The 26,475-nt window shown below is 36.9% G+C and overlaps 1 protein-coding gene across 1 annotated transcript; it reads left to right on the top strand.

Moving 5' to 3' along the window:
• Positions 1 to 4,139: 4,139 nt before the first annotated feature.
• Positions 4,140 to 7,122, top strand: LOC147013100 (uncharacterized). The gene is made up of 2 exons (XM_085854683.1): positions 4,140 to 5,610; positions 5,707 to 7,122. Exons 1-2 carry the CDS (start codon positions 5,479 to 5,481, stop codon positions 6,742 to 6,744), a joined length of 1,170 nt encoding a protein of 389 aa, XP_085710809.1. The 5' UTR covers positions 4,140 to 5,478; the 3' UTR covers positions 6,745 to 7,122.
• The last annotated feature ends 19,353 nt before the right edge of the window (positions 7,123 to 26,475 follow it).

Below are 26,475 nucleotides of genomic sequence, written 5' to 3'. Positions count from 1 at the left end.
CTGTTCGCTGCATGACTTCATGACAATACAAATAAATTTACACTCCAACTTTGTCTTTAACTTTTTTTTCTCCTTCCCTTTCACCGCTGCTCCATTTTGAACGACCAAGACCCAGCACACGAGTTCTTCCTCAAGGACCCAGAATATGAGTTCTACCTTGATAACCCAGCAGACTAGTTCTTCCTTGGAGCTGTGAGAGCAATTCCAGCCACCTCAAGACAGAAAAACCTGTAGTTCAATACAAGCTGTTCATTCAATAAAATAAAAGACAATCTTGTGCCCCAGCTTGCAACGACGTTGCAAGCCGAAGACTCAACTCAACAGAGAATATTAATGTATTCATGCAGTCTCACCACGGTGTGTCAAAACAACAGATAGAACTTTGTGGATTTTAAAATTGCAACATAGAAGGATAATTGGTCTGTTGTTGAGTTTGCTTATAGCCCTGGGAGGGGGTTTGGGGGGTGGATGGTCATTTCTTGCTGCTGACTCAGATGGTCATCAGACAGATAAGGTTTTGCAAGATTGTTTACGACTACAGAGGAATGTGTATATTCTGCCTTCTCTTAGTTTTCACAGCATATATTTATTAAATTCTTTCTTGAAGCACTCAACTAAAGCTATTTGGCACTGTTACCTCCTTATGAATTCAATAAATAATCCAGTTTCCACAGTCCCCCGTTTTGTTCATACAGAACAACCGAAGGGTTTTTTCTGTAAGGACAAACCTACTGAAAATCTAAATTTGTCGTCAGCAAGCCATGGTAAAAGTGTGAAGACTCCGTTCTCCGGCCCGGTATGAAGAGCGTCAACAGAAGAGGATTCACCAAAATGCAGCTTTATTGAAGGACCACACGCCAGCAGAGTTGGTGTTGGATGCTCAACCAACAATGAAGAGCTCCCAAAACCACACTGAGTTTTACATTCACAAACTCTCCTTTATATACAATCTATCTCTAATTCCAATCTATGTCTGGTTATACTCTAACCTAGTTGGTGTGACAAGAACAATCTATCTCTAATTCCAATCTATGTCTGGTTATACTCTAACCTAGTTGGTGTGACAAGAGCTCTTATTTTATGGCCGAACAGTCGTCCATCTCCCACGTCCAAAAGTGTTATCACTGTGGGATGGTTGCAGGACAAAGAGAAATCCCTTTTAAGTTCACATAAATCCAAAGAGGAAAACAGGTCTGGCTTTGGTAAAAGAACCCAGCTCTATTCGTTTCTCAGACAATGGAATGTGGGTTGACCATTAGGGGGCAGCCCTGTGCCAATGATGGACTACCTGACAGCATTTTCAGGATATGACCATTTTAACCTAAACAAAGGCCCAAGATTGGAATGCGTAGGAGAACCTAGGTAACGTTTTCCTCGGGTTGCTATCACTGAAATAACACAGCCTGCGTCTTTAGAGGGCATCTGGTGGGTTGACTTGCTGGGACACCATGCCACTAAAAGACAGAGAGTTTTGCAGAGTATTTTAAAAGTGGGTTCGAATCCCTACATCTAACTAATATATATATGGATTAAGTATGGATCGGATGTGACCATAACATAGCACTCCTCACAAAAAGCACCTTTGGGGCAACCACTTTACCCTCCTTTGAGATCCAAAGTTTTGTTTCTGCGTTATAAGAGCAACCTGTTTTCTCCCACTTGGCTCTTTCACTTGCATCAGTGCCTCCTGTCATGCTGCAATGTCGTCAGTAGTTGGCACCCTTTCCTCATTTTTCTTTTTGGTGAGAATATTTGCTATTTGTTATGATTTTGCTGCTGGTTTTGCTGCTAAATCATCCAAAGCATTTCCTTTTGAGACCTTATCTCTTTGCTTTGTATGTGCTCGACATTTCACTTTCGCTATTTGTTTTGTTAAGTCAATAGCTTCTTACAGTTCCGCGATCAATTTGTCATTTTTGACTGGCGTATCTTGCGATGTGATATTCCCCCTTTTTTTTCCAAAGTGCCCCTACATTGTGTGCCACCCCGTACGCATATCGGGAATCCGTATACTGTATATTGTTATACTCCTATCTTTGGCGAGATTACATGCTGCAATTAGCGGACATAGTTCTGCCTGTTGTGCGGAATAATGTCGAGGTAGCTTGCCACTCTCCAAGATGTCATTTTCAGACCACACTGCATATCCCGACAGTAATGACCCGCTTTTGTGGATGAACCATCCACAAAGATGATAATTTCGGAGTTTTGCAGTGGGATGTCCTTTAAGTCTGTCTGGGAAGTAGCGGTTTTCATCATTACTTCCTCGCAGTTATGTTCCTCCCGTTCAGTGTGGGGCACCTTTCGGTTACCACATTCTTTGCTTGGATACATTCAAAGGGTACTCCTTTGAGGTGAAGGAAGGTTTGAAGGAATAACTGAAGGAATATTGGAATATGCAACATTCCTCAAATTAAGGACGTCCTTTCAGGGAAACGAGATGAAATATTTCAGTAAATCCTCAAATCTTTCCCGAACAATGGTTGATACAACCGGACCCTGAAGATCATTGCAATCTCCTGCGATGAAGCGGAGTCTGTGGACCGACCACTTCGACATCACAGTCAGGTCGGTGCTCTCTCTCTCTCTCTCTCTCTCTCTCTCTCTCTCTCTCTCTCTCTCTCTCTCTCTCTCTCTCTCTCTCGCCCCCTGCTGGTTGTTGGTGAGTTGTGCGTGAGTGCGGCATCATGGCGGCTCTGTGAGTGAAGCTGTGAATACTGTGTCGTGTTGGTGTTTTTCCCATACCCTTTCGCTCCTCTTGTGTCCTTGTATGTGTTTGTGAAGTTTTCCTCGTGTTTCCTTTCTTTGTTGAGACAAGAGAGAGAAAGAGAGCGCGCACAGTAAGTGTTTTGCAGGCCTGTTCAGGACTTCCTGGTTTTTGGGCCTGCTTTTCTATTTGCTGTGTTTCAACGTTTAGCCTTTTTCTTCGCAAACTACATAGTTAATATTAATTTTTTTGTTTCCCTCCCCTTGCTAGTTTTGCTTGTGGCAGGTTTGCTTTTGTTTTCTTTGATTCTTCAATTTACTTTGTATTGTTTTACAGTGTGCACTATGGCAAACGTATGTTTGCGTCATAGTGCGTATGAGGAACTTACTTCAAAGAACGGGGTCATATTGTTAAGAATTTGGAAACCTATAGCACACAACATTCAGGTCCTATAGATTAGTTATATCGGTAAGTGTGTGTTTTATAGATAGCTTCCTTCCCTTGTCTAATGGGTAAATAAATGTCCATGCGCTGTGATTTATTTTTATAGTTAGGATTTCCCTTTATTGGGAAACCTGATCTTCCGCAACAACAGCAACAAAATGACCGTTGCGTTGAGGCAGTGCTGCAGAGAAGAGAACAGCCCCAAGATTCTCCGTGGACCGAGTGGGAGGGGTACGACAACAGAAATGACCGTTGCATTGCGGCAGTGCTGCAGAGGAGAGAACAGCCCCGGGATTCTCCGCGGACTGAGTGGGGGAGGGGCACGACAACAGAAATTACCATTGGTTGCGGCAGTGCTGCAGAGAAGAGAACAGCCCCGGGATTCTCCGCGCGCTCAATGGGGGAAAGGTCAAAGCCCCTACCCACCGATGCGCTGGGGAGCGTGCCGAGTGGGGGAGGGGTTGCGCGGTGCCGGAGAGTATAAAGATGGAACAGAGGATCATCGCAGAGAGAGGTCTGGGCTGGTCTTGTCGTGGTTATCTTGAGCGTCTTCTTCCTCCTCCTCCTCCTCCTCCTTCTCCTCCTGAAGATTGAGCTTGAGAAAGACCATCCGCCGCCAGAGCCGGAAGGGTTGCGTATCGTCTCCAGAGGAAACGGAGTTGAGGTTTGGTGGCCAGGACGGGCGCCGAGCGGAGTCAAGGAGGCCCGGTTCGTCTCGCCTCCCGCCAGACCAACCGACTTGAAGACCGCACGAGGCGGACAGGTCCAAGTTAGACCCTGGTCTTCAGCCCGCCTGTCCCTCCGAGCTGAAGGTCCGAATAAAGACTATTGTTCCGATTCTTTGGGTGTGTGTGCGTGTGTGTGTCTGTGGGCCCGTCTGATAAGTCATGAAATGTATAAGTGTTTTTGCCTGTATTTACGTGCTTAATAATGATGATCGGTTTAACTCTGCTTCTTGCATGCTTCCCTTAATTTCCCCATTAATTTTCAATAAATATCCCCATTTGTTGAATGTTTCAGCTCGTTGTGTCCATTCCTTCATTGGCTGAGCGTGCTGCGTGTTTGAGAATTAGTAAAAGCTGTTATGGCTGCAAGGGGACATTTGGACCGTCGGTTCTTGGCGATTAAACCGCTCGGATCGCACACGGAACGAGCGCGCTAAGCAGCTCGTTTTCGTACGAGTTCCGTCGAGGGTGAATTTCCCCGGTAGATTCCCCGCGTGGATACTTCGGTATATAGAAATTTGGCGATTCACCCTATTCCACGAGTAGGGTAAGAATACTGGTTCTGGCTCACTTTTCCCCATGTAAATGAATGGGGGGTTTTCAGCCATGAAATTTTTCTTTTTTTTCCCCTAAAAAAATAAATCCCCTTTTTAGCCCAAGGTATATTTATTTGTCTCCCCTTTTAACCTAGGGGCTCTCTATTCAAATAACCCATACAACAAGATAAAGATTTGTTAAAGGTGATTCTAAAGAAATATCTGAAACATCTAAGCCCCGGGACACTCTTTATCAAATAACCGATGCATATTGTTTAGCTCACTCATTGAACCTATAAACATTTGTTCATTCTCAAATTCCTTCAATAGTTTAATTTTCTTTGCACAATAATCCCCATCTAAAATATTTAAAAACAAAACATTTGAATCTTTATATTTTTTAAGATACCCCTTTTGTGCCATTACAAAATGATAAGCTTCTCTTAATGATCTCATCTGACCACCTCCTGAGCCACAGGTTATTTTTGTTAAGCCCCGCCCACTTTTGATAAGCCCCGCCCACTTTTCATGAGGTATTTTTATAAGCCACGCCCACTTTTCCTAAGCCCCGCCTACTTTTGCTAAGCCCCGCCCACTCTTACATCATTTCCAGTTCATCTCTGACTCACAAAGAAATCACAAGAAAATTCCAGCATGTTATGGTTTTGAAAAAATTGCCCAAAGAAGGCCTGCATGAGCTTGCCCAGGGAATTTCCATAGGAAACCACACCCACCAGTCTTTCCCTATAAAAGCTTCAAGCCCAGGCTCCATTTTAAACATTTTTTTTTGCTGGCAATGGTGTGCTGTGTGCTTGCCTGGAACTCTCAGACTTGTATGGAACTAAACCTTCAAGTTGATGAACTGGATTCAAACCTCTTATCTGTTGAGGTAAGATTTTTATTTTCCTATTTTCCTACTTTGATTGAAGCATACTCATTTAATAATTAAATAACTTAATTAATACATTATTATTTTCTCTCACAGGAAATTGTGTCTGAAATACGAAATGAAAATACTGCTTTTGCTACAACTTGGGGGGAAATTGTTGGCTTGGTTGAAGACCTTATGAGCGACCAAGACCCACAGAACGAGCAAGACCTTGAGTGGGATGACTTTGGGGTTCCTTGGAACTCTCTGACTTGTATGGAACTAAACCTTCAAGTTGATGAACTGGATTCAAACCTCTTATCTGTTGAGGTAAGATTTTTATTTTCCTATTTTTAGTTCCTTTTAAACATCGACTCGTTTAATAATTAAATAACTTAATTAATACATTATTATTTTCTCTCACAGGAAATTGTATCTGAAATACAAAATGAAAATACTGCTTTTGCTACAACTTGGGGGGAAATTGTTGGCTTGGTTGAAGACCTTATGAGCGACCAAGACCTACAGAACGAGTTCGTCCTTGATGACCCAACCAAAGAGTTATACCTTGGAGACCAGCAAAATCCTGAAAAAGAGTTTTACAGCAATAGTACTCATTGTGAGTTATCAAGACAATACCCACTGAACAAGTTATACCTTGATGAGCCAGAATACAAGTTTTACCTTGGAGACTCACAATTTTTGAAAAAATCAGTAAATGAGTTCTGCCTTGATGGTTTAAATAACTACCTTGGAGACTCAGGAAAAGGGTTCTGCCAAGATGGTTCTAAATATGGGGCCTATCTTGGAGACTCACAAATTTTGAAAAAATCAGTAAATGAGTTCTGCCTTGATGGTTTAAATAACTACCTTGGAGACTCAGGAAAAGGGTTCTGCCAAGATGGTTCTAAATATGGGGCCTACCTTGGAGACTCACAAATTTTGAAAAAATCAGTAAATGAGTTCTGCCTTGATGGTTTAAATAACTACCTTGGAGACTCAGGAAAAGGGTTCTGCCAAGATGGTTCTAAATATGGGGCCTACCTTGGAGACTCACAAATTTTGAAAAAATCAGTAAATGAGTTCTGCCTTGATGGTTTAAATAACTACCTTGGAGACTCAGGAAAAGGGTTCTGCCAAGATGGTTCTAAATATGGGGCCTACCTTGGAGACTCACAAATTTTGAAAAAATCAGGAAAAGAGTTATCCTTAAGAGACTTTGTAAGTTGGTTTTACTTTGAATACTTGAAATGTGGGTTCTGGATTGATAACTCACAATGTGATACATATCTTGGAAACTCAACGGGAATGTGGTTATACCTTGAAGACTTGGAAAGTTGGGTTTATGTTAGACACTTGAAACTTTTTTGGAGACTTTTATTTATTTATTTATTTATTATTATTACTATTTTATTTATTTATATTTTGGAGACTTTTGGAGTTCTATCACTCTTTGGGATCTAAACCTATCGATGTAGTTCTTTGTCGGATGGTCCTTGATGGGAGCAAGATCAAGAAAGTTCTGGGAAGAAAGTGCAGGCTTACTCCCCCTTTCTACGTCATCAAACCTGAAAGCCTTAAAAGACAGAATTGGAAGAAGAGAAAAAAACAAAAAATATACATTGTTCGTTCTGGGAAGAAAGTGCAGGCTTACTCCCCCTTTCTACGTCATCAAACCTGAAAGACTTAAAAGACAGAATTGGAAGAAGAGAAAAAAAAACGTAAAAAGAAAATATATATAGGTGGAAATCTCATTTTGAAAAAGACATTGTGTTGGGTGAGGATTGAGTTGGTGTTGAGATTTTGAATGTGAGGGTTGGGGTTGAGATTTTGAATGTGGGGGTTGGGGTTGAGATTTTGAATGTGAGGGTTGGGGTTGAGATTTTGAATGTGAGGGTTGGGACACACACACACACACACACACACACACACACACACACACACACACACACACACACACACACACATCAACAAACAAAGTTAAGCCTTGACTATTCAGTTGAGGATTCTGTGTTTGGGGTTCACAGATCTAAGAACATCCACCCCTTGACACACATTATATACTGTTATACACCTCGGACTTGGCCCTCGAGTGTCCACAATGGTGTATAGTAGGAGGGAGTGAAGCGCCAACCCATTGCTCCCATTGCACACACATTATATACTGTTATACACCTCAGACTTGGCCCTCGAGTGTCCACAACGGTGTATAGTAGGAGGGAGTGAAGCGCCAACCCATTGCTCCCATTGCACACACACACACACACACACACACACACACACACACACACACACACACACACATACACATACTAACAAACAAAAGTTAAGCCTTGACTATTCAGTTGAGGATTCTGTGTTTGGGGTTCACAGATCTAAGAACGTCCCCCCTTGACACACATTATATACTGTTATACACCTCGGACTTGGCCCTCGAGTGCCCACAACGGTGTATAGTAGGAGGGAGTGAAGGGACAACCCATTGCTCCCATGGGTATTATCTGCTTAGTTTTGTCTTTTGTAATTCCTGTGAATAAAATGAACCTAAAATCTCTTCCCCTTCCAAATCATATATCTTATAAGTCCAAGGAACCGTATCTATTACATCAACAATTTTAAAAAGTTCTTTCATCCATCGTTTCGTAAAACCCTTTTCAAAATGAGATTTCCACCTATATATTCTTACGATATCACCAACTTTGAACTTAGGTTTTCTGACATTAATCTCTTTTTCATATTTTAATTTTGTAAATGTTTCTGATGGTTTCATATTTGTTGACGTGTGAATCGTGTCATTATACTTATCCACAATATCCTGAATAAAAGATGACCATTGTTGTGAACCGAGTTGTGTGAATTTTTTATATAGTCTCTCTTTTAAGGTACGATTAAAACGTTCAACAACAACTGCCTTCCCTTCATTAAAGGTACTGTATAATGTAATACTGTTATTTTTTAGAAAATTCATAAATGTCTTGTTATAAAACTCTCTACCCTCATCAGTCCACAATTTTTTAGGTTTTCTCTTACTTTTATTAAATATCTGTTGAAAGGCTAACATAAGAGTATTACCTGTTTTGTTTTTTAATGGCACAACCCACGCATATCTACTCCTCAAATCAATAACGGTTAAAGCATACTTGTACCCCTTATCATTATTGAGTTCAATCAAATCAGCAGACCAGATATAATCAACTTCCTTGGAATAAACTTTCCTTCTCTGAAACTTTGTGAATATTGGTTTATGTAATTCATCAGCTAATTTCTCTTCAGTCTTAATAACATCATTAGAGCCTATAAGTTTTTTTGAATTTCCAAGACCAAGTTTCAATTTAGCACTGATCATCTTCTTCACAATGAACCGATCAACTTTTTCTCTCAAGGTTGGATTTTGTATCAGAGACAAATTATACAACATTTCTCTATCGGCTTCATGCTTTCCTTCCAACGTTGTGGTATTCCCATAATCAATATCGTGTCTCATGCACACTTCATCAACCCTATTGATGGATTTACTCCATGGTTTAGGATTGTGTGCCTCATCTAATCTTTTATCCAAGTTTGTGCCTGGACCACAGAAAGAATACCCTGGTAGATGTAATTCCCCTGGTATTCCAGTAGTTGTAAATTTACTTCCTGATAAAAACTTTTGTATATCTCCTCCTAGTTTGTGTTGGGAGATAAATTGATTTTTTTTTGAACCACACACCGAACATATACCTTTTTGTATAACCCTGTTATTTTTACTTTTAATATATGAAATATTTTTAGTATTAGTTTTCTTTTTACATTTGAGACAATAACTCATTTATTTATGAGAAAAATTCCTGCAGAGTGCAAAAACCTTTTTAGTTTCCAACATGCACATTTGAATCTTGATTTTTAAAACATAAAGAATCCTTAGAAATGCCTTCACTCTCTCCTCCATTTATTTAAGAAAAAAAAAAAAATGAAAAACTTGAATCAAAATCCATATCTTGTCGATGTCAATAGTCTTGTCGAAAGTATTGCAAATAGACTTGTCAATTCTTTGTTTTCCTCCTCGGTGGGTTGAGTTATTTTCTGTAATACCCCTAATCTTTTTTTAATCTCACTGGTTTCCATATTTTGATATTTATTTTGTCTCGCTCTTTCCTCCCTCTCCTTCTCTCTCTTCTCCCTCTCCTCCTTCTCTCTCTTCTCTTTTTCCTCCTTCTCTTTCTTCTCCCTCTCCTCCCTCTCCTTCTCTTTCTTCTCCCTCTTCTCCTTTTCCTCCTCTTCCCTCTCTTCTTCAACTCCTTCCTCATCCCTTATTATCCTTGAATCGCTTACACCCCATAGAATATCATACATATATTCATCAGGATTTCTTGTTATTCCTGTATCCAAAATAATTTTTTTACAACAGGAAACCAATAAAATTTCTTTTGAATTTCTAAAAGAGCCTTACCTTTTCTTAACTTTATAATTTTTTCATTATTTAACATTCTAATTAAATCTAAAGTTGTCGGTTTATCAACATCAGCATAATGCCAATCTTTTATTGAAAATACCTCATTCTTATGTTGTAGAACATATTTATTAAAATACCGAATACCCTTTTCTTGAAGGTATGCTTGGACACAGAAATGATAATTTTCTTGAAGCCTTCTTGCTGTCATTTATGTATTAGAAATATATGTTAGAATAATATTATGGCACGAAACACCTCCCCATCTTCCCATAGTTAAATCATTTTGTATTTCCTTACTTATTATATATAATCCTGTTTTTTCTGTTTTCATGAGATAAACAAGGGCAAAACCATTATTATATTTACCCTTATTAAATTCTTTTATTTGTTGTTTACTAATCGTGCCCCCACAAAACTCATTCTCGATACCAAGTGGATAATATTCTTCCTTACGAGACTGATTTAATTGTTCCAGGTCTTCGAGGCCAATTTTAAATGACCAATTATACCCTAAATCATTCATATCATACCCCCATTGTTCTATTCTCATACAAACGATATGCCCTTCTTTATAAAAATTTATTTTAATTCGAACTGTGAATTCTGTATGACCTGGAGATAATATCAACACTTCTGTATCTTTGGAATACACGGCCGTTTTATTTAAGGATATATATTGTGATAAATCGTTTAATCTCACCAAGTCATTTGCGTCAGTCGGGCTTGGATAATTTTTTAATTTATAAGCATTTTTCATGTTAATATTTTTGGTTATATTATATTTATGTTGTTCAGCCTGTGCCTTTGTGTAATAATTTGATAAATCAATATCCAGTTCTTGGGATACACCAAAGATAGAACCATCTTTACCAACATAAGTCATTTATATTAGATTAAAAATAATATCATAATTTTTATTTTTGTTGAGTTGAAATAACACATATAGGCATAATTGACCACAACACTTGGAATTTAATTCTTGGGCTTGAAATGTTTGATAAACACCATTCTGTAAGAATTTTATGACTTCAACAGGTGGTGAAAGACCAAAACTATCAAAATAATATTTGTCTTGACTATTAAAAGTACAAACCCAATGAGAACCGTTCCCATTATTATCTTCTAAGTTCATAATAATATTCTTTGTATGTTTCGGCACATTTGTTAATTCATCTCTCATACAAATAACCACATTATGAATTTTTAACTTCTTACAATATTTGACAAGTTGTAAATTTGATGTTGTATTCTTTCCAAATTCTTTAAACCACTCATCAATGCTCATTTATTTATTAGAAAGATATAATCCATTACCTCTTTTCATTAATTTTACACCTGCTTGTGCAATAGAAGAAAGCATATCTCCAACTAACAATCTCGCTTTATCAGGCAGACCTTCAAGTTTTTCAGCAAAATCTACAATTACACCACTTCCACTAATTTGTTTCTCCAACTCTTTGTTATGTATTTCCAATTCTTTTTGAGCCTGGAGTTGAGCCTTCCTTTCGTTGGCAGTTTTCACTGCTGTTGAAATACCACCCGTCAATGCTCCAACCGCACTTAAACCAGCAAATAAAGGAATTAGAAATGGGAGAAATCCTCCACTCGTCTCTTATTGAATATTTTTTCAACATTGGTTTTGTCATTTTAATTTTAAGTGAGCCAGTGTCATTCAAGATTTTAACCTGTTCTCTTGTGAGCAAAACATCAATTCTTACTGCTCCTTTTCTCTGAATTGTATTAACGTTAATCGTACAAGGCTTTTGATTTTGAACACAAGATGATAGTTTATGAAGATTGATTTGATTAACATATACCCCAGTTGGTACTTTGCCACTCATTTATTTAACAAAAAATTATGTGAGACTAATCATCACACCATTATCTGTATTAATCTGCAATTCTGTTTCTTCCAAAAGCAAACAATATGTATCAACTTCTTCACTCTCTCCTCTTTCAATGTATAGGGAAGTATCCACTCGATTAGACTTTATAGTTTCCTTTTGAGCGCTCAGGTCAAACGCATAGATTGTATACAAACTTTTAAATGCTGTCATATCCAAAATAGGTTCTTTATTTCCATTACTTTCACACACCTTTGGTAAGACTTGTATGCTTCAGCAAAATCATTTTTTTCCCAATTAATTTCCAATCTATCTCGTGGATAAAATGTTCCATCTAGAGAAACGCGAAGTTGTTTCACCATAGCATTATCACTCAATGCATTATTCTTATCAGTCGCAGTATCACCATCTGGCTTTTTAAAAATGATCCACAGATATCGTGGCTTTCCTTCCAGAACACCCAAATTCCACGTGTAAGTAGTTTGGTTGAGTTTAACGTGTTGACATCTTCTTTTGAGGTATGATACACTGAGTGGTTTCTTTGAGTTAAGTCTTCGATTCAGCATCTCTTCTGTTTTAAGATTAGGAGTATATTCACTGATATACCAACTCATCTCCTCAATTACAAATTTATTCTGATCACCAAAAGCATTACCAACACCAAAAAGCAATCGATTTTCATTATCATTCCTCTGTAGTTGAAATCTAATTTTAAGACCATACAGAACTTTATCATGATCACAAAATCCAAATATACCTTTAAGAGGAACTGCCACAGTAAAACTATTTTCTGCTTTTGTATCATCATTATACATTCCTTTCCTTTGAGTATATCCAGGGTCTGTGTTTGTTCCCGTTGACATATCAGGAATAAAACCTTCGACAGACCCCTTTCCCATTCTATCACTGAATGTATAGAGTGTAAATTTCATCATTTCAGATACAGCAGAGACATAATCAACCGCTTCAACTTCTTGTGTTCCAATATACAAATGCACACTATCAAACATTTTCCAGAAGAAATCATTTACAAGTGTAGCGTTTGTGTTATTCCCAGCCTTAGTGAATTTAAATTTACACAACAAGAAACTTTCGGAGAGATTCAAATAGGTTTGTTGATTATTTATTTCAAAACTTTTTGTACCATTCGTATTCCAGTCTGTTCCAGTTATTGCATTTACCTTGAAGTAATCTTCTTTTTTAGTGGAGTTTGAGATAATAATAGTATCATCCAAATCATAGATACTATCAATTGCTTCCATACTTGTATTTATTTAGGAAAAAAGATGTTAAAACTTTTGAAACCCTGATCCAAGTATTTGAATTATTTTCTGTCGTTCTTGGGGGGACAACTGAGTTTTGCCTTTCTTAATTTCTTTTATTGCTTGTAATTTATGAGATTCCTTCTGAGCATCTTTTATACTCTTTACAGCACCTGCTACATTTCCCACAGCAGAAGCAGTTGAACCAATTAGATCTTTATGTTTAAGAATAGTTGAACCAATACCCATGAGAGTATCAATTATCCCATCTCCTCTAAATTGATGTCCAACACCCCTTTGTCTCTTAGGTTTATAGTATCCTCTACCAAGATACATACCTTCACCCTTGTAGTATGGGGAAAGGAACATCCCATCCCCTGTAATTATTTTATATTTTCCCAACTCGTGTTTCCTCACAATAACCATCGTATTTATTTATTGGAAAACTTCACGTAGGTGAATTCTGATAGATATAACTTCTCCATTAAAAGAAATCACACGATTATCTTGGTCGGTTATCCTAAAATTTACTCTGTGTATGGTTTTTCCTGACACAGGGAGATAAACCAAATTTTTAGGTTCCATATTGAATTTATAACCAATTGGGGTTGAGTATGCGCTGAATGAAAATATTGTATTTGTTTTTTTCCATCATTATAAGCACCATCAATCAAATCACAGTGAATTAACACCGAATTTATTCCTGAGGATATTTGAATGACATTATCACTGTAAAACGTCCCATTAGTTTCAATCTTTTTTGAGGAGAAACCCAATAACTCTCTAAATGAATTATCAATTGTGAAATCAACCTTGTAGTTATTTTTAACTTTAATCGTTGATTTTGAAGTATGTTTTTGAATGTTTATAACAATATTTTTTGGTTCATCACCCTGTTCTTTGAGAAATCTCATATGCTCCGGGTGAGACTGTTATCGTTTTGTATCCACTTCCCGGATTATAACTAAACTTGTCATTTTTCTCGGTTATATTAAATAAGGTATTATAAGTTTCCATGGACAATAAAGATGCCTCATATTCTTTTGTTGTGTCAAGTTGTAGTGGGTATGGGAATGAAGATGTGTGGTCGCTTGTTGTGAAATTGAAACTAAGGATTGTGCTTCTTATCTTATTTAATATGAGATAAAATGTCTTTATATTGATATTTATTAATTATTTTCATGTTCATCAACTGGTCTAAAATGGCTGATGCTTCATTAAAACAATTGTTATTTCCAGCCTTCTTACTGCCTAACAACAATAACAGTCTATTAACTAATTGCGATGGGTCATTTGGAAGAAAACTAACACCTGAACCAAGGATACTTAAAGCCTGAATAATGTGTTTCTCCTTCTCATTCTTCCTACTTTTACCAGAAAGAATAACCCTATAATTTAGAGTGTTCAGCAGATCAATATATACTCTATCATCATTATTTTCCATATCCAATGGTTTATCAATATACTTTGATTCATCCCTCACAGTTGAACCTTGTCTTCCATCTTTTGTGAGAAGAAACATTAATCTCGGAGTTAGTTTAACAGGAGGTTGAGCAGAACTCAAGAACCTTAATTCATCATTAAATATCAATACCTTTTCTTGAACAAGATGAAATATTGCTGTTTGTTCTGTTGGAATGAGTCCTGCTTTGGTTTTTGAATCCGCTGAATATTCATTGTTTTGAAGAGCATTCACAATATAATCAGGGGCTCGATTCATCTCTTCCAGTTGTTGAAATAATTCTTCATCATGATATTCTAATTCTCCAATATGCTCTAATTCTTCCTCCGTCATTTGACTGAAATCTTTTAACATTTGGAGCTTTCTGGGAGTATATTTTATTGTGGGAACTGTGGAAACATCTATAATTTTTTCTTGGGAAGTTTTTAAAAGTGGTTTAAAAAATTTCTCTTGTTTTCTTTCAAATGCTTCTTCACCCGTTAGTTTTTGTCTGCGTTTCTTCTTTATGTCTTCCTGTTGTTTTACAACTTTTGAAACCAACTCTTGATGTTCCCTAAATCTTCTTGCTCTTTCTTTCGCATCCATTTATTTATTGAAAAATATCATTTAATATCTCATCTTGTTTCACAACAATATATTTATATTTTTCAGTCGTGTGTTTCATGTAATCCCCAAATTCCTTTTTACTACAAAATGTAGAACAATTGTCTCTCCAAAAATTGTTTATATCTATTGAATTTAACTTGAATAAAATAAAAGTATTAGCATTGTATCTGATGGAACGACGAGGAAGTTGAAAGTACGATTGACTAAGATAAATACAATTACAAGAAGAATGTCTCCCTCTTGTGTAGTAGCTGTCCATTACCGTTTGGTTTCTCTCATTAACACAATCATCAAAGATAACGAGGTTCTTTTTGGATTTATCCAAATCTTGGGGAGACGGTATATCATCCGTATTATCACTCAGAATACAAGTTATAGGTTTTGATTTCTTTTTACATCTCTGTGTATCACAAAATAGTTGTATTATATCTTCAATGTTAAAATCATTTCGGTTTTTTTGAAGTTTAAATAAACCGATTATATCTTCTTTTTGAAGACCAGCATTAAAACCTTGTGAGAGTAGTTGATACTCTGGTTGAAAACTCGACTTTGTGAAAATTATTAAATTATCATAATCTAAAAAGTTGGGAGTGAGGAGCATCTTTAAAAGTAAGCAGGTTTTTCCACATCCACTTGAACCAACTATGAGGCATCTTAATGAATTTGGGAGATTTTTATGGTTGTCAAATTTTATCTTATTTTCCCAAATGGGTAAAAAATCATTCATTTATATATTTGGAAAACAGGTTATTTAATTTATTATTGGCTTTTTTCGAAACTCTATTTTATCCTAAGTTCAGGTTTAATTTCAAGATAATCCATTATTTTATTTATGCAATATCTTGTGTTGATATTTCCCTGAAAATCACATCCATGAATAATATATAACAACAATCCTTTGAACATTTCTCTAATACGTTCAGTTTCTTCCCTTGCAAGGAAAGGTGTGTTATCACCCTCGTACTTTACATTCATTTCTCTAATCAATCTTGTAAAGTAATTCATTTTTGGTGTAAATCTAAAAGAATTATTTTCCTTTTTTATATTTTTGATTATCATTAATTAGAAGATAATCACAGAATATACATTGTTTATAGGCTTTTGACTCTGTGTTTAATCCCCGTCTTTCACACGCAGGACAATTCTCAAATTTGTCATATGGAGAATCATGGAATTCAAGAGGCTCAAAATCGAGTAAACTATTCATATTTATAAAGTAAAACTTTACTCAAACTGAAATTCATCTTCGATATCATCTTCGATACTTTCAGAATCATCTATACTTTCATAACTATCATTTGAACACAAACTCTCGGTGCCATAACTATCGTTTGAATGCAAACTCTCGGTATCATAATCACTCTCATAATCTTCAAAATCTTCAGTTGAATATTGACTCATTTAATTAGTAGAAAAAACATTACCATCGATATCGATATACATTTTTTCATTAACAGATTCAACTGCTACATTTTTTATATTAAAGGTAATTTTAAAATGATCCTTAACTACAATTGAACGAAATGTCATTTCACCTGATATATTAACATCCTTTATTTCATCAGGATTTATATCTTTAGGGTTGTTGAAAAAAATACAAATTTCTCCTTGCATATTACAGATGGTCTTATCTTTTCTTTCTAAAGCTTCATCCATAAGGTTTTTATTTTTTGATACCTTTTCTTGTTTCATTGCTTTTTCTAGTTTTGAATATATTGCCAGAAGGAGAGGAGAAACTTTTGTTAGAGATACCTTAATTGATGTTCTTCCAGGTATACTAAAAGCCCTTCCACTGAAGTAAATTGAAGAACTCATCATATCCACCATAATTGTTTTTATCCAATAGTTGTTAGATTTATCTTTGTTCAATTTTACATCCTTGACATATTTCTCAGTATCTTTAACAAATGAAGAGATTAATTGAAACTTGTCTTTTGTGTCTTGAAACATTGTATTTATTAAGTGAAAAAGTTGGAGGATAAAATGGTTTTAAGCACAGATTCATCTGTAAAATAAACTAAATTTTCATCAAGAAAATTTTAGTTTAAGCAAAGTTTTATTATATAAATATGGTGAATACAACGTACTGCGATGTTTGTAATCACGAATATAAACATTATAGAAAACACCTCCGAACCAACAAACACACATTTAATCTATTTCATAAAATATCTCCTCTTGAGTTGGAAAGAAAACATTGTGATATCTGCTCAAAGGATGTTTTGAAGAGTAGTTATAATAGACATCTTCAATCACAAAAACACAAGAAAAATGAGTTTAACGTAAAGGGAGACTATTATATTGAAAACACTGATGGGGCATTTAAAGGGCATATAAAAATAAGGATTTTTCAATTTGGAGAACCCGGTCCATCATCAATAGCTGAATCAATTGAAATAGTGAAACCTGATGTTGAAAAATTTATTAAAAAGACATTAAAAGAAATGAAAACTTTAAAGTTTTATATGGGAGTGAAAATGAATATGAAAAGACAAGATGAAGAACAAACTCCTTATATGAGGACAGATCTTCATTTTATAACATTATTTCAAGATTTTTTGAATAGTGGGGTTTATGAAGAACTATCAAGACAAGAGGAGGATGTTGATAATACAGTGGTAGGAAGTGGATTCAATATTAAAAAAATCATCTTTTTAGATATACACATTCTAAAATCAAACCCTCTTAAAGCTTCTTCTTATATTGAATTACCAAAAGAAATAAAACGAAAGAAGGCAGTTGTTAATATTAAGAATAATGACAATAAATGTTTTCTCTGGTCTGTTCTTGCTCACTTACATCCACCAAAATGTAATTCAGAAAGAGTAAAACAATATATGAAATATGAGAATACCTTGGACATTAAACATTTTAAATTCCCAATGCCACTAACAGATATTCCTAAATTTGAGAAAAAGAATAATCTTTCTATTAATGTATATGGATTAACGGATACAAACAAAGTTCAAATATTAAAAATTTCAAACAACTATAAAAATGAAGAAACACACATTGATCTTTTATATTTTAGTGTTGGAAAGAATTCACATTACACATACATCAATAATTTATCAAGATTAATCTCTTCTCAGGTATTCAGAACAGCAAACAAAATATATCCTTGTAAGCGATGTCTTAATTCATTTCATACAAAAGAACGATTAGAACAACATTCAAAATATTGTAGTAATCATAAATCAGCTGTAATTACAATGCCTAAACCTGGTGAAAAGATTTCTTTTGAAGATTATAATAAATCTATCATGCACCCATTTGTGATATACGCTGATTTTGAGTGTATCCTTAAAAGATAAATACTGCTTCTCCTAATCCAAAAGAATCATATACAAATAAATATCAAAAACATATTCCTTGTGGTTTCTGTTATTATATCAAATCATCTGTTGGAGAAAAGTATAATAAACTTGAACATTATAGTGGAAAAAATGCTTCACAAGAGTTTGTAAAACGATTAGAAAAGGATTGTATAAGACTAACTAAATTAATGAAAGAAACAAATGAACCGATGAAATTAACCAAAGAAGAAAAATTAGAATTTAGAAAGAACAATATCTGTCATATTTGTGAGGAGGAAATTGAGGAGTCTAAAGTTAGGGATCATTGTCATCTTACTGGTAAATATAGAGGTCCCGCTCATTCCTGTTGTAATCTTAATCATAAATTACCTTCTTTTATTCCAGTCTTTCTTCACAACAGCGCCAACTATGATACACATCTATTTATAAATGAACTTTCAAAAACACCAAGGAATATTTCTGCCATAACAAACACAAGTCAAAAGTATATTTCATTTACAAAAATGATATTCACAAAACCTATAACTCATATTCGGTTTCTTGATTCTTACAAGTTTATGGGAACACCACTAGCCAACCTCGCATCAAATCTAAGCTCCACGGGCTCTTTTCCAAATCTTAATTCATTCTTTCCAAAAGAGGAAATTCTAACTAAAGAGGAAATTCAGATTAAAGAGAGAATTCAAAGTAAAGAGGAAATTCTAATTAATGAGGAAATTAATGAAGAAATTCTTACTGAAGATGAAATTCTAATTATACAGAAAATTCGAACAAAGAATGAAATTCTAACGAAAGAGGAAATTCTGATTATAGATGAAATTCTGATTAAAGAGGGCATTCTAACTAGAGAGGAAATTGAAACAAGGAATGAAATTCAAAGTAAAGAGAAAATTCTTACAAGTAAGGGAATTTATCCTTATGGTTATATGGATTCATTTATGAGATTTAAAGAAACACAACTTCCTTCAAAAGAAAGTTTCTATAATAACCTTTATGAAGAAGAGATAAGTGATAAGGAATATAAACACGCACAAGAAATTTGGAAAATATTTAAGATAAAGAACCTTGGAGAATATCATGATTTGTATCTAAAAACAGATGTTTTATTGTTAGCTGATGTGTTTGAAGCTTTTAGATCACTCTGTCATCATAAAAATTGTTATGGATTAGATCCTGCCCACTATTTCACAGCTCCTGGTTTAGCTTGGAGTGCAATGTTGAAAATGACAAAACAAGATATAGATTTAGTCAGTGATGTAGATATGCTTTTGATGATTGAGAAGTCTAAGAGAGGTGGAATATCACAAGTATGTTCAAAAAGATATGCTTAAGCAAATAATAAATATCTTCCAAATTATGAGAGTGAAAAAGATAGTAATTATTTGATGTACTTTGATGCTAATAATTTGTATGGATGGGCAATGTCTCAATCTCTGCCTTATGGTAAATTAGAGTGGGTGGAAGAAAAGGATTATGAAAAGGCTTTGATGAATATTGTTATTTCTTCTCAAGAGGATTTGAATGAGGAAGAAGAAGGTTATTATTTTGAAGTTGATTTGAGGTACCCGAGTGATCTTCATAATAAGCATAAAGATCTTCCTTTTGCATGTGAGAAAGAAACCCCAAAGAAAGAATGGTTAAGTGATTATCATAAAAGTTTTAATATTAAAGGTAAATCAACAGAAAAGTTATTAACAACATTCTATGATAAAGAGGGATATGTTTTGCATCAAAGGAACTTGAGACAATATTTATCTGCTGGGTTGAGAGTAGCTAAAATTCATAGAGTTTTAAAATTTAAACAAAGTCCTTGGATGAAAAAGTATATTAAATTCAATACAGATATGAGAACAAATACAAAAGTAAAATTTGAAGGGGAATTATATAAATTGATGAATAATGCTGTCTTTGGAAAGACAATGGAGAATGTTAGAAACAGGCAAAACATTAGATTTGCAACATCTTGGAAAGAAGCTTCTAGATTGATAAATAAACCAAGTTTTGAGAGAGAAGAGGTTTTTTCAGAGAACTTTTCTGCTATTCATATGAAAAAGGAAAGTATTGTCATGGATAAACCAATTTATATTGGAACAGCAGTTCTTGATTTATCAAAGATATTGATGTATGATTATTTGTATAATGATTTAAAGAAAGAGTATGGTGAAAATGTTTCATTGTTGTATTTGGACACTGATAGTTTTATTCTGGATATAAAAACTGACGATGTTTATAAAGATATGAAGAAAAACATTGGAGTATATGATACAAGTAATTTTAGTAAGAAGAGTGAGTTATTTTCAAAAAAGAATGAAAAGTTTATTGGTAAGTTTAAGGATGAGTTGGGTGGAAAAGTAATGAGTGAGTTTATAGGATTGAGAGCAAAGGCATATGCTTACAAGTATGGTGATCAGATTGATAAAAGGTTAAAGGGAATAAAGAAATATGTAATAAAGAAATCAATAACTTTTCGAAATTATTATAATTGTTTGATGAATAAGAAAGAAGAATATAGGAAAATGAATACAATAAGAAGTTATAAACATAAGATATATAGTGAAGAAGTAAATAAAAAGGCATTAGGAGCCTTTGATGATAAGAGATTTATTTTAGATAATGGAATAGATTGTGTTCCATATGGATATTGTATGATAGAGTGTATAAAATAGATTGTGTTCCATATGGGTATTGTATGATAGAGTGAATAGAATAGATTGTGTTCCATATGGACACAAGTTTTAACGATGGGAAGATGGGTTAGGGTTTTTAAGGGCTACCGCCGCGTTTTTCACAATATATAAATGGTCGAACCAAGCATTAGTCAAACTAAAGAGTGGAGAAAATCTCAGTCTTGGTATATAAATGGAAAACATAATGAATGTGAAAAATATCAAATAAGTCTTATTGAAAAAATATCTAAAACAAAGGTAAATAAAACAAATATGCTAATCAATTTAAAAACCAATAAGTTAGAGGATGTAAAGAAAATAATAAATATGTTTGAATGGACTGAAAAATTTGATGGTTATCAATTGAACAATGGAAAAATAATTTACTACAATCTCAAAATGATATGCAACTCGGGAGGTGGTCAGATGAGATCATTAAGAGAAGCTTATCATTTCGTAATGGCACAAAAGGGGTATCTTAAAAAATATAAAGATTCAAATGTTTTGTTTTTAAATATTTTAGATGGGGATTATTGTGCAAAGAAAATTAAACTATTGAAGGAATTTGAGAACGAACAAATGTTTATAGGTTCAATGAGTGAGCTAAACAATATGCATCAGTTATTTGATAAAGAGTGTCCCGGGGCTAAGACGTTTCAGATATTTCTTTAGAATCACCTTGAACAAATCTTTATCTTGTTGTATGGGTTATTTGAATAGAGAGCCCCTAGGTTAAAAGGGGAGACAAATAAATATACCTTGGGCTAAAAAGGGGATTTATTTTTTTAGGGGAAAAAAAAGAAAAATTTCATGGCTGAAAATCCCCCATTCATTTACATGGGGAAAAGTGAGCCAGAACCAGTATTCTTACCCTACTTCCATGCGGGTGACCTGTTGGCGATCTTCGGTCCAGTCAGGACCCGTCGGCTCCGGACTTCTCCGGAGTGACGACCTAAATTCCGGGCGATCGGTCGAGCCACGCTGCAGCTCCATCTCGCGGTCGTGCTCTCGGCCGATGTCCGGCCCCGCAACAATAGTTTGTCCACCGGATGGAGTCAGTGTTAATGATGTCGTAGTGGGTTTCGGAGAGCTCATTGGGCTCGAAAACATTCTCGCAGCGTCGAGGATGAATCAACGTGTTGTACTATTTTCGTCCGAAGAGCGATACGTTGCTCATGTGGTTGAAACCAGCTTGCCTATCCCGCCGGATCTTTTTGTCCCTGTGAGGACTTGGACAAAATATTTTGGCATTTTACATCATCACAACCAATCAAATTATCTGCTCGTAGACCCCGCCCATGCACTTCACAGGGTGATGTGTGCTATGAACTCGAGTTTAACCTGGTGATGGTGTAAGCGTGCAGCGCAGGTATGATGGGCCAAATGGTCTATGTCAAATTTCCTTGTTATATCCCAGGCAAAAATGCTACTGTTCGAAGTAGAGTATACTAGACGACCCGTGAACCCGTTGGGATCCCGTTGGGATCCCGTTGTGACAGCGGTTGATAACAAAAATCATTTCAATAAAAAAGATAGCTCCAGTGAACTATACCACTGAGGTTGTTTGCATTGATCAAATACTCCCAAAGAGTACTTGACTGAATCGGGAATTGATTTTTGAATATTTTTTTCATTGCCCGATTTGAACGAAACTTGATACTGCACACCGCAGGAGAATGGTGTGTAAGGTGGGCCGAAATTTTTTGCGCTATCGTACACCATTTTGGCTGTATTTCAGGAAAATACATAATAAATGAGAGTTTTAGTAATACACCAGACGACCCGTGAACCCGTTGGGTTCCCGTTATGACAGTGATTGATAAAAAAAATCTATTTAAAAAAACAAAGAAAAAAGGATAGCTCCAGCAAACTATACCGCTGAGGTTGTTTGCATTGATCAAATTCTCCCGAAGAGTACTTGACTGAATCGGGAATTTATTTTTGAAGAATTTTTTCGTTGCCCGATTTTAATGAAACTTGATACTGCACACCGCAGGCGAATGGTGAGTAAGGTGGGCTGAAAATTTTTGCGCTATCATGTACCGTTTTGGCTGTATTTCGGGAACATATGTACATACATGCATACACACAAGATGAGAGTTTCAGTAATATATAGATAGAAGATAGATAGATAGGTATATGAGTCGTACTCTCCACATGTTTCTACATAGTATATGAGAGTAGTCGTCTTTACGTCAGTAGAACTCTCATATGCTATAGTTGGTAACAGGTCGTACTACAGTAGTGTGCAGAGAATTACTCCAGGAAAGGAATTTTTGCCTGGGATAGCTCCGTGGCAGGTTCACCTCAATCGCGGCATGACCCCCGAGTCCTGCATCCAAGGCCTGCCTGGGTAGCATGCCCCTAAATCCGGCCCTGAGCTCGAGTACAGATGGGTTTTTGTGTGTATGTGTGCAGTGTCGTGTATATGGGGGGCGGGGGGGTCCCGTCAACGAGTGGTATGTGGTTGATGTCTGTTTCTCACGTAAGAACCGCCTTTACCCACTCGGGAAAGAAAACAAGGACAAATGTGTCCAAGAGCCGCGTCATAAAGGTTTTTTTTTTTTGGTTGAGGGTTTAATGGCGCTGTCAGAGCCAGGAGGCTCTATCCACACCACGCACCAGAATCTGATAAAAACCGCCTACAGCCATAGCACTTCAAAGGCAGATACATTTTAAATAGGTCTCCCACATTCCTTCAGGAATTTTAATACCGCCTTACAGAGTTGAGGGTGCTTCCAGTTCATCCGCTGCAGCATCACCTGCAGGTCCAACACCCTTATCCCCATAACTCTTATACACCGTACGAGACGCTGCCTCGATTCCCCATAGAGAGGGCAATTTAGAAATAAGTGGTTTAAATCTTCAGGTTTTCTGCACACATCACAGAACCCCGTTGGGTGACATCCAATTCTATGGAGGTATGCATTTAAGCGACAGTGCCCGAGTCTTATTCCACAAAGCACTACCTGGTCCCTCCGGGAGAGCCTGGGGAGCTCAACAAGCGGAACCACCTCCGACTGCACCTTGTGAAAAAATCTCCCCTTTGTGCAGGAGTCCCACTGACATTGCCATTTTCCCACAATACGGTCCTTGACCAGACTAATGATTTCTGAAGGTCCCAAGGGGATTTGGGTGACATTGTCCATTCTGAGGGCCTGCTTTCCCGCAAGGTCACTGGCCTCATTCCCCCCGATGCCCACATGAGCAGGGATCCAGCACAAATCCACCACCAGACCCCTCCAGTTCATGATGTTATACAAATGCCAAGCTTCGAGGACCAAGTCATACCTGCAGCCACCCTGTAAGGATTCCAACACCTGTAATGCCGAAAGTGAGTCCGAGAGGATAACTGCACTAAGAGGATTGAACTCGATTATCCATTCCATAGCTAGGATGATTGCAAATAGTTCCGTCGAGAAAACCGAAAAGTCCTGACCACACGGACATCGGGGATACATATCGCCGCCGCTGCCCTTCCTAGAGAGGGTTCTTTGGACCCATCCGCATATATATGCAAAGATTGACTCCAACTTTTATTTATAAACTCGATAGCCAAGTTGCGCTTTACCACAGGATTAACTTAATCCATTTTTACCCAGAGATCCATGCGGAGACTTACGGGTTCGAGTGTCCAGGGGGGCCAAATGTGGACTTTATGTTGGGGGCTGACTGGAAGGGAGTCCAGCTTAATTTTCTTGGCTAACTTGATACAGGTCAGGCCAAGAGGCAAGGAAGCAGAGTTGTTGTCTAACTTCAGGTATTCCCAACAATTTTCAAATAAGGATTTGCCAGGATGGCTGTCACCATAAGAAATGGATCTCGCCCAATATTTCATTCTCAGCATCTCCCAGCGAAGGGACAAGGGCATCTCACCTATTTCCACCAGAAGGGTGGAACCGCCTTGACCCACTGATATACAACACTGGAGTGCTAGTATAAGCACATAAACATACACGAAGGGCTTTTGACTGGACAGTGTCAAGTTTTTTTTGGTTGCTCTTGGCCATATCACCGAAAGCCAGGCATTCGTAATCGAGGTGGAAACGAATTTTAGCTTTGTACATCATGAGAAGACTGTCACGATGTGCTCCCCACTCTGTTCTAGAGAGACAACGTAATAAATTTATGCCTTTGGCACATTTACCTATCAGCTACTTCACCTGCGGGGTCCAGGTGAGTCCCTTATCGAAGGTGACTCCTAAGAAAGACACCACTCGAGATGGATGGATGCAAGTGCCATTAATTACCATTGCTATATCATCCGTTTTCTTCTTATGGGAAAATATGATAAACTTGGACTTATCAGCTGATAGTTTAAAACCCCAGTCTTCGGCCCATTTCTCCACGAGCCGGATATCGCCCTGGAGTTTTTTACTCAAAGTAGCAAGATTTTTACACCGAATCCACATAGCAATGTCGTCAGCAAACAGGAATAACTTGCTATGGAGCTTGTGGATGGAGGCAACATCATTTATCATAATACTAAAGAGTGTTGGGCTTAAGCAGCTTCCCTGAGGATTGCCCTTTTCAGAATGAAACGAAGAGGAGAGGCTCAGGCCAACCCTCACCTGAAATGTTCTATTCGATAAAAAGTCACCAATCCAATTGTGCATTCTGCCATTGACCCCGAGATTACTCAGTTTATAAAGGAGGCCATTCTTCCAGACTGAATCAAATGCCTTTTGGATATTGAGGAACACTCCCAGAAGAGACTCCTGATTACCTAGGGATTTCCTTGCATCATTTGCCAGCGCGGAAATGTGATCCATAACGGACCGTCCCTTTCGAAAACCACTCTGGCCTTTATACAATAGGTTGTTCTTTTCCAAGAAGAAGACCAATCGGTTATTCACCATTTTCTCCATTAATTTGCGAACAACTGAGATAAGGGAGATCGGGCGATATGAAGATGGGACGGTGCCATCTTTCCCCTCTTTCAGGATAGGAATTACAATAGCGTGTTTCCAATCGCCGGGAAGCTTCCCTAAAGCCCAAATCCTATTGAAGAAACTCAGGAACACTCTCAACACCCGATCCTCCAAGTGTTTGAACATAAGGAACGATAACCGATCTGGGCCTGGGGCGCTATTCTTAACCGAACGAATCACCTGCTTCAGTTCCCAAATAGTGAAGTCAAGATTGAGTGAAGGGTTTGAAGGCAGAACTGTATTGGTGATCACCCTGGTTTGACTTACAACTTGGGGAAAACGAGCCTCTAAAACGTCATCCTTTATGATATTCTCACTACTAGAAAATGATTTGCCCACGGCTTCTGCCTTGTCTGCATTAGAACACAGGGCTATGTTCTGGGAAATGATCACTGGAAAAGATCTCCCTCCCGACTTCACTCCCTGTATACTTTTGACTCTTCCCCATATAGTTTTGAGAGGGATATCCGGATTAACTGATGAACAAAATGATTTCCAAGAGGTGGACTTGGCCCGTTTTATAGTTCTTTGGGCTATCGTCCTTTTCTTCTTATACTCTATAACGTCCTCCAACCTGAGGGTTTTCCTAAGTCTCTTTAAAGCCGCCCATCTTCCCTGGATTGCCAATTTGCAATCCTCATTCCACCAGGGGACCTTAATTTTCCTACCCCCTGA

This window comes from Eptatretus burgeri, chromosome 14 (genome assembly GCF_056783735.1).
Source record: "Eptatretus burgeri isolate ZD-2024b chromosome 14, Ebu_testis_v1, whole genome shotgun sequence".
NCBI lineage: Eukaryota > Metazoa > Chordata > Myxini > Myxiniformes > Myxinidae > Eptatretus > Eptatretus burgeri.
The sequence above is the reverse complement of the archived record's forward strand: the minus strand, read 5'-3'. Positions and strand labels throughout refer to the sequence as shown.